Source organism: Atta colombica, unplaced genomic scaffold, assembly GCF_001594045.1.
Source record: "Atta colombica isolate Treedump-2 unplaced genomic scaffold, Acol1.0 scaffold153, whole genome shotgun sequence".
Classification (NCBI taxonomy): Eukaryota; Metazoa; Arthropoda; class Insecta; order Hymenoptera; family Formicidae; genus Atta; species Atta colombica.
The window spans coordinates 3,802,061-3,811,881 of NW_017259243.1; the positions used below are offsets into that span (position 1 = coordinate 3,802,061).

The 9,821-nt window shown below is 29.5% G+C and overlaps 2 protein-coding genes across 4 annotated transcripts in view; one reads left to right on the forward strand and one right to left on the reverse strand.

The window, feature by feature from the left end:
- Positions 1-702: 702 nt before the first annotated feature.
- On the reverse strand, positions 703-7,133 carry LOC108685388 (protein SDA1 homolog). Of its 2 annotated transcripts, XM_018190149.1 has the most exons (11): positions 6,986-7,133; positions 6,785-6,850; positions 6,497-6,592; positions 5,648-5,752; positions 3,502-3,600; positions 2,898-3,413; positions 2,586-2,820; positions 2,210-2,345; positions 1,804-2,113; positions 1,151-1,723; positions 703-944 (listed from the first exon to the last, which is right to left on the reverse strand). In XM_018190149.1, exons 3-11 carry the CDS (start codon positions 6,581-6,583, stop codon positions 744-746), a joined length of 2,262 nt encoding a protein of 753 aa, XP_018045638.1. In that variant the 5' UTR covers positions 6,584-6,592; positions 6,785-6,850; positions 6,986-7,133; the 3' UTR covers positions 703-743. The 2 variants fall into 2 exon arrangements, with proteins under 2 accessions (XP_018045638.1, XP_018045636.1); XM_018190147.1 differs by having other exon boundaries at positions 6,785-7,133.
- A 1,807-nt stretch (positions 7,134-8,940) lies between these two features.
- LOC108685409 (cyclic AMP-dependent transcription factor ATF-6 alpha) overlaps positions 8,941-9,821 on the forward strand; it is a 4,262-nt gene continuing 3,381 nt past the window's right edge. For both annotated transcript variants that reach the window (XM_018190182.1, XM_018190183.1), the window contains exons 1-2: positions 8,941-9,322; positions 9,633-9,820. In XM_018190182.1, coding sequence (XP_018045671.1) covers positions 9,238-9,322; positions 9,633-9,820 — 273 coding nt within the window. In that variant the 5' untranslated portion in view covers positions 8,941-9,237. The remainder of the gene's footprint in view (positions 9,323-9,632; position 9,821) is intronic.

Below are 9,821 nucleotides of genomic sequence, written 5' to 3' on the forward strand. Positions count from 1 at the left end.
ATGAAAATATTTATATCCTTCCTCATTCTAAAGTAACAATTTGTGTAAATGGCATGAAATAAAATAAAGAGATATTCAATAGAGAATTCTACATCTAATTGTAGACATAATATGAATGTTTATAGATTCGATTCGCTAAGTTAGACAATTTTCGCTCACTTTTGTTACTATCAATATCTAATTTAATAATTTCTACTTATTTCATTTATTTATAATCTTTTTATAGTTTATCCTGTCTTATTTTTTATTTAATTACAATTTCTCTTAATTTATTTCTAGAGTAAAAATATCAATGTAACGATCCTTCTGTTATTTACAAATAAACGTGAGACGAGATTTTTTTTATATTACATAAAACTTTGAAAATTACGAAATATCATACCAATTGTTGATGTAATCTTAATAAAATTGACAGTATACAAAATTGACAAAATACAAAAGAAGTATGATTCAGTATTTATATAAAAGAAGGAAAATAAAAATTAACAAAATTGACAAAATTTATAATACAGAAGAAGTATGATTCAATAGTTACTTACAAAAGAAGGAAAATAAAAATATAAAGAAAAGTACTGACGTGCTTACAAGCACACACATAGTTCATTTTAACTTTTTAGTCCGAATATAATATATTTAAAAATACATATACATTATTGTACATTATATTGTACATTATATATGTACATCAAATTGTATGTCTGTTATTAAGAAAAATATGGAGTAAAAGTTAATTACAATACTAATTATTTCATTCTTTTTTGCTTTATCAGATGATTTTTAAGAGCTATTTGTTTTTCTCTAAAAGATCGCTTTACTTTTGTTCTTAATTTCTGCTTTAACATTGAAAATGCTTTTCCTTTTCTCTTCTCACGATTTGTGGTACTGCATAATGGATTTTGTCGCCGATCCTTAAAACCGAATTTATCTCGTTCTTCTTGCCCCTTCTGTAAATTTAATAATTATTCTCTTAAATTTAATATATTATTCTCATACATCAAATTAAAAGAATTATTTACACTGGCTGTAATCTGTTAACTTATAATAATTTGTAACAATTGATTAAGCATAGTCGACTATTCCTCTTTCATTCGACTGTGACTGATCAATTCTTAAAGATTACCATAAATAATCCTTAACATTTTATACGTACCTTAACAGATTTCTGTCGGGCAGCCTTATCATGCTTGCGTTTTTTATATATGTTTTCTATATCGCTAAGTTTTACCAATTCTCCACCTTTATCTGTCTCTATTTGATCGTGCGTTCTCTTAACGCTACGTTTAATGTATGTTACGTCTTGCTTTGCTAATGCGACATCAATTTTTCTAAAATCCTTATCCGTGAGTAATCTTTCTGTAGATATCACAGATGCCTTTGTTTTTCTCTCAGCCGTTAATTCTTCATTTTTTTCAGATTTAAATTTTGCTTTCTTTTCTAATTTTTGTGCCTTCTTTTCTTGCTTTGTTAAAGCATTTTTCTTTTGCGAAATTTTATTTATTTTTTGTTCTCCGCTATCCGCTTCACAAGTATTCTGCGCACTATTGTTCACACTATGTGATGTCAAAGTTTTATCATCTTTATTTTCGCTAATAGAAGATTTCATCGATTCACTAGTCAATTCATTCTCGTCGATTTCCTCGTCGTTAATTTCCTCCTCACTGATTTCCTCGTCGCTGATTTCCTCCTCATTGTTTTCACTTACATCGATCCACTCGTCATCATCCTATAGTTGAATAGATTTTTATATATTATAACTTTTATCAAAAATAAATAATTAGAAAAATAATTGAATGTTTCATTTACTTCTTCATCGCTAGTCTCTTCAGTATTCTTAGCAGATTGATTATATAAAACTTCTGCTCCTAGTACAAACTCGCTTGCTCGAATTTCACCATATTTGGAAGACCTTATCATAATATTAGCTTCTGTAGGACGGCCTTTGTCTTTTTTATGTAACAAGTTGGGCATTATACGCCTAAACGTTCCAATTAAAGAATGTGCTGCCATCATAACGGAACGTTCCTTATAATGTTTGTAGCGTGTTAAATCCTCTAATAGATCCTCATTCATGGCCAATGGACATCGCGTACATATTTCGCGTACAGTATTTAAACTGGAAATATATATTATAAATAGAGATATAAGCGAGATATAAGCAACGCAGTATGCGTATTCGCAACAAATAAATTATTAAAATTAATTTATATACCCGATAGCCATCACATCGGCAGAATTTCTTTCCGTTATGAAATTGTTTGCCAATGTCTTCAAAACAGGTTCTAACATATCAGGTGGTACTAATTCATGTGAAGCCTGAGCTACAAATTGTAAAAGTTTCGTAATCTCTGAAAAAAAAAAAAATAAAAATAATATCTGAATAAAATTACATAAATAAAGAAACTATATATTTTTTACACGATTCCACCAGAACCAATAAAAATTGATAAAGCTTGTATAGCAATCAAGAAAATCAACAGTAATATCTTAAAATATTAAATAAAGACAGATATTTATTAAAAATATTTTGCAATTAGACAATATTAAAATTAAAATAATATATAATTATGTTATATTATTAATCTTACCTCGTTGATGAGGCTGAAGGAATCTTTGTATATATGGATAAAAGTTCAAGAGAAATAAACTGTGCAAACCAATAAGTCTAGACACAACATCCAGAGTCATAAGTTTTACTTCAAATCTATCATTATTTTTTTCTATCTGCTTGAATAATTTTTCAGCAAAATCCTGTGGATCGTGAATTAGATGCAATGCTGAAAAATTATATTGCGGCGCTTTAGATTTCTTCTTTTTAGCTTTCTGAAAAGTACATTAAAATTAGACGTTACGATTTATATTTTTTATAAATACAATGAATTCTGTAATATTAAACTTACTACGAATGATTGTTTAGCTTTCTTTAATTGCTTCTGACGTTTCTTCGTTTTTTTATTTACTTTATTAGCCATCATAATTTCCTTCATACTTGGCTCATCATCTGAATCACTGTCATCACTTTCTTTTTCTTCCGAATGAGTTCCCAAAAAAAATTTCAAACTAGCAACCATTACTTTTGTTATTTTCGAAAAGCAACCTGTTGCTATAACATTGACAGTCTTGACGTCGTTCCAAATATTTTTATTATACAATTCTATCATAATATCCACAGACATCTTCGCGGCTCTGATATTAGGATCTTTTAACATAGAGAACATAAAATTTTGTAACATTGTATTAACTTTAGCATTTTTATGCTTTGCATTAATATTTTTAATGTCTGTGACAATATGCGTTTGGAGGAATTGTCTCAAGATTTTATCTTGACATCTTAAAAGTTCAAAAAATAAACTGAGAAGTGCAGTAGGTTCTAAGAGGGATTTGTTGCGTAATTGAATCAACGCTTTACAAAATGTCTGTAAAGAATATAATTATAATGTAATAATAATTTGTATGCATCCATATTTGATAGCATAATTTAATTTCCAAGTATATTATGCTTACCATTCGCATTTCATTGTCTAGTATGATGTTATGAATTTGTAATATATCGATAATCTCTTGAGGATATGTTTTCAAATCATTTGGATAACAATGAGCAACCTGTAATAATATGCATACAAATATGTATAGCATCCATTTTATTGAATCCTTAAAATTATAAGAATAATAATTGTGCAGTTAATAAATTATAATGAATTATTATTTATACAATACTGTTATTACATTACTTATGTACACAATCGATAACTATATTTTTATTTAAATATTTAAATAAACACATTGAAAAAATAAGAAATGTTTAAATAAATACGCGTTTATAAAACTTTTAATAAAAAGAAAATCAAATTATCATATCAATTTACACACAAAATTAAATTTCTCATAGTTTAAATTTATTTCATTAAATTACAAACTATTACATATTTCATATATATAAATAAAATCTTATTCTAACATAAATATCTAACATAAATACGTAAGTTTTTTTTCTTTATTACTTAAGAACTCTTCGTAATAAATCATTAGGCAAAGCTGTTAGAAATAAACACACACATAAAACTATAATTAAAAATGAACATAAAAATTGTGTATATAAAGCATGTTTAAGCCATATTCACGTTCAAGTAATTCTTTATTTCAAAGCCAACCGTTTTAGCTACAACGATAATAAAGTCGCGACTTGCACAGCACTTGAATTTTGTTTCATCCAACTGCGTAATGTTATCTCCGACAATAGATAATAAACCAAGCTGGCACATGGTAGAGATTTGAGCAAGTAAATTAGCATTGATGTCTACTTTTTCATCAAGAATAGCGCAAAAGATTGCAAACATTCTTGAAATAGTAAATACTCGACATTTCTTTTCCGCATCTTTTCCCGTTTTCTTAATTGACCGTATCTTTTTTTTTCTCTTACTACTTTGCTTCATAAAAATATGCTTGTCATACTTAACAGGATTATATGAAGCTAAATACGCCGCGATTAGCATGTACTTCGCGTAAAACGGTAGTTCAAAACTCAAAGCTAGTTTTGTTGTCGATTCAATTTCTCGAGACATTTGATAATCAGGTTGCAAAAAATCGCTCGTAGAAACTCTAAGGTAAATAATTTCCAAATTAGATCTCAAAGTAGCAGAGATGTTCTTCCATAGTGCAGTAACGTTATCTGGCTCGATTCGCTTACTTTCAATAGGTTCTACATATTTTGCAAAATTTATTTTAACCATGTGCCGAAGCTCATTTAGATCTCTACAAAATCGGAAAAATACAGAAAGAAAAAGATTCAAATAATTCTTATAAAAATCTGTATCATAATTCGTTGGCTTATCTAATAATAACAATTGCGCTAATTCGTCCTTCGTATATTGGGGAAAATAAATCTTTACAGGCCTCAATGAGCCTATCTTGGTATTGAATTTGTCCCAAACAATCTCGCTTATCAAAATCGTACATATATTAATATCAGCTAACTCTTTGAGCCTTAAGATCGCTGGCAAAAAAGTCACATCAAAATGTCTTATTTTATGACATTTATCGAATACTAACACAATCGGACGTTTATCATTGCAAGAAATCTTTTTAAGCGCAATTATAAAATCCATAATATTGTCGCAGTTATGTTTCAACTGTGTGTGTCTACTTGATTCTTTTATAGATGTGACTAAATCATCCAGAATGTAATTATATATGTGTTTACTGCCTAAATGCTCTATACAATTAACATAACTAACATTATACTTTAAATAATTGAGCAAATTTTGTATAATTAATGACTTTCCAGTAGCCATGTGTCCATAAACGAAAATGCTCTCTGGCATCGGTTCATCTGCTATACCGATTAAAGAATACAGCCGTGATACAATTTCTTCACGGCATATAATGTTATTTTTTCTTATCTTTTTTAAATATTTTTCCATGATTAAATCTTAAAATTACTCAAAAAATAAAATTGGAATACAATCAATTTTTAGTTTTTATCATTGATTGTCACACTTATCTGAGAGACAAACAATTAGCTTTGATAAATTAGTTCTTATAATAAATGTTCCTTATAGCATTCTTATAATAAACTTAAGATGATTCTTAAATTTAGCCAAATCGCATATACTTTTATTACTATGGTTTAAGCATATGTGTATGTGCTAACCTGAGCCAAGAAGGTTACTAGCTCATCGAGACTTTTGTTAAATTGTGTAGGCTCCAGACGGAAAACTTCTAGAATAGACTTGTAATGCAGATGTTGCTGAAGAAACTGTAATTAAACATATTATGTTAAACATTTGAAATAATCATGGGGTTTTCTTTCTTTATGTAACATGTATACAAGAATACATAGGGATTGCTTGTAAATTATCTTATTTTTAAAACTCATGAAGAAATAACTGATCATTATCAGAAAAGAAAATATAATGAAGTCTAGCAAAACATGGAAACAAGAAAGTATCTTTGTTACAAAATCTGGCTCTATGCAGACCTTTGTAGCTTTATGAAAAAGAAGCTAAAAGTAAGCACCAAATATGAAAATAATGATGTTGTTTTTATACTTACGTTTTATCAACATGGTATACAGCAAAATAAAATTACATAATCAAGCATTTCATAAATACAATGTATTACAAATGTATTACAAAAAAATTATATACAATAAATAATACAACTAATACAGCAATGAACAATAAAATATAAAATAAAAATAAAAACATTGCTCTCCGTGAGAATATGCAACTAATAATAAACTCGATAGATTCTGTGTTCAATCCTAAAGCTCATCCCACATATGTCTTAAATTTATAGGAAACTGGAGAGTTAAAGCAGATGAACAGCAGATCATAATTTCTTTCAGGAATTCATATTTCATTTACAAAATATAACAAGAATATAATAATATATAAGGAATATAAGAAGCAGAATATATAAAAGCATAATAATATAATAAGGAATATAAACAAGGATATATCTAATACAGAAGAATAAAACACAAATATATAAGATTTACCTCTTCTTTGTAAGACTCCGGATCACGTTTAATAAGATTCTGCAATTGTGGAAGATTATCTGGTAATTGATTGTTATGTCTTACCATTTTTAAAACCTATACAAATAAATAATTATAATCATTATAAGGAGAAAACGCAATAAAATTTAATGAAATACAAAAAGCTTCTTTATTAGTCAGATTCTGCATAGACTTTTGTAGCTTTAAAAACGAAATTGTAACTACCTGCGCTATTCTTTTATAAAAAAAAGCACAAGCATGAAAATAATATGTTGTTTTTATACATACGTTTTACATGGGTTTCTACTATTTGATTCTTGTAGATCGTTTTCGATCCAGATTTTTAATGAAACGCTGCAATCTTATTCTATACTAATTTGCATATCATGCATTTGCATATTAAACATCAAATTGATGAAATTAAACTTCCCAAATCTTAACAACCTCATTTACTGCATGAAATCTTGTAATTTCCAATTCAATAAATACCTTCCTTCTTACTCCACGTGCAAAGACTATGTCAGAAACATGATCCGCGTACTCCTCAGATATCATATCATCCTTGTTTAACGTTTGATAAACAACAAGGATGATATGACATCCAGTGGAGAAGTGAGAGCCGCCATTTGTAATGCACCGTTGAAGTGAGCAGGAATACCAACGAAAATTATAGGCTACATTTTTAGAACCGATTTAAGGCTGCCTTTTCATGCTAACGCTCGACGCTCGATTCGAACGTCAATATAGGTCATGTGATCAAAATTGACGAATACCAAGCATCAATTTTAATCACGTGATCTCTTTTGACGCTGAAAATGAGCATCGAGCAGCATCGGAAGTTTATTGCAACAGCCAATATAATGCGTTGATTTTAAAATGCAAGCTTCAGATTAGCTGTCAAACTTGCGATCGGCTTGCAACTAATGTAAAATCGGTTTAATATAGAATCAGCTTTAAAGACTCGATCTCGGTACTCAAATTCGCTTGGATAATGTAAATAGTATTAATGTAGAAATTGAATGTAGAATTGATCTCACAATAAAAGGCATGTCTAATTTATGTATATTTATAATTCTATTTCTCTTTGGAGTAAGGATGTCAGTTTTACGAATTGATTAGATACTCTATTGGCGCTTTAGACTGCGCACATGCGCGAGTGCGGAGCATTTCTGGCAGCACTGCTCTGTTATAGAGACTCTAGGATTGGAGCGGATATCTATCATAAAACTTCTTCCCTAGGATGGAAAGGTGGAAATTTTAATCATTGAAATTAATGGAGAAATTTTTCACTTTTTATCTTAAGAAAAAAGTTTCATGATTAATACCCTGAACGCATCCCATCCTAGAGTCCCTATTAGAATGTAATAACATTCGCCCAAGTCGAGCATTCCCTTGTCGTTCGACTATAACAAGGAAATCTCAATTGTAGTTGGTTGGTTCTTACATTCTGATTCGGATTAAACCTTCAGTGAAAACTAGGCCACTGTAAGAATCTAAATACTGCATTTGCGCGCATACCCGTCCGCCAGGTTAACAGTCAAAACCGGAAATGTATTGCCGTGTTTGCCGCGCAATTCAAATGACTGTTTATTGTTACAATAATGTATGCGACAATAATGTAACAATTAACGATAACAAAAAAAATATAAGGGCATTCCTCGTCTCGATCTCAGGCTTGTTCTCTCCTTCGATTTGATAGACTTTCGTTCTGCCACTGAGCCACACAGCCCTAACGCTGTTGATCTCTTTGTTATATCTATATCTAGTAAATTTCTTAGAGGCTCCGTACAATAAAAGGAATAGAAAACAGAGAACAGAGAATTTCAATCAGAAATCATTATATTGTTGAAATACACAGTTTCTGATAGGTTAAAATTCTTATTCTCTGTTCTCTGTTCTATTTATTGTGCGAAGCTCCTTACAATAGAATTAAATTCAAATTATTTAAATAATCCAAGATGAAAGATAGAATAGAATAGAATTATACAAGTAAAAATATGTCTAACAGCGTGTCAATATGTCTTGCAATCATCTATATAATGATATCTGTATAATGTGTATACTACTCTATACTGCTGTTGCGGAATTCTCTGAACATTTATTGACAATTATCGCTGTCATTGACTAGCCAATAAGAGCTGTAATTTCTTTTAAGATTAACCTACCATTGGCTGTCGCTAGTTAACGATAACGTCAATTGACTTTTAAAGCGAAACCAATCAGCAATTGCTCCAATATTGTTTAGATTCTGTTATAAGGACTCTCTTCAGTCCTATTCCGTGTGATTTCGGCTGTGGTCAAAGTCTCGTTACAAATGCTTTGAGACTTCGATCACAGCCCGTACTTTTCCTCAGTATATTCCAGTGCTTCTGATTTCTGATAGGTTGAAATCATGTTATTTCTATTGCTATCGCTATTCCTTCGCATTGTGTCTAAGGCTTAAATTCTCATTTCATAAAGAGATGCGCTAGTATAATAAGGATATAAAAAATTGGGATTAATTGCTGTCAGAAACTGCTCTCAGAAACTGTCAAGAACTGTCAGATATCAGAAAGACGACTTTATAGCCACCACAGCAATTAAATGTCATCACAATTATAAATATACACAAATATAAACATACAAATATAACATACTCAGCTCTCATTGTGTCATTAATTTGAGTTTGAATTTTTTCATTGAGTGTTTCAATACATAAAATTTCGCGTTTACCGTCGAGGAACGCTTTGTTGAGTGGAAACATGCCAAGTATAGAGTTTGGACAACGAAACAACGGTGGAATTACGGCACCTGAGGCACAAATGTTTCCCGAGTTCGAATTTTTAGGTTAAGTATTATTATGTATATTTTTTGTGTATATTTTTGTTGTATATTGATTGTTGTATATATAAAATTAGATAAATAATATAATAATTTGACTCAATGTTTGCACATAGATAAAGGAATTTCTTATTTACTTTGTATGTTGTTATTTCTATCTCACAATCTATTAATATAGTGTTACATATAAAGAGTAAAGTAAAATAAAATAAATAATATAGCATAGCATATAAGAAAAATAAAACAAAATTGAATCTGACTTTACAGCATTATGTATTAAAAATATTCTATAATTATCACAACATTTCTTTTATAGAAGGAAGCAATCAATTTGTTTCTGATGATCTTTTTCAATCATGGAGTTCTGAATTAGGAATACCTATTATGCCAGAAGGAGATATGATGTTGGATTATGATAAAACTACAAATGAAGGAGTGAAAAATATTTTTGACTTATGGACCCCCTTTAAAGAGATTGACTTTAATCAGGCACAAAATAACTCTG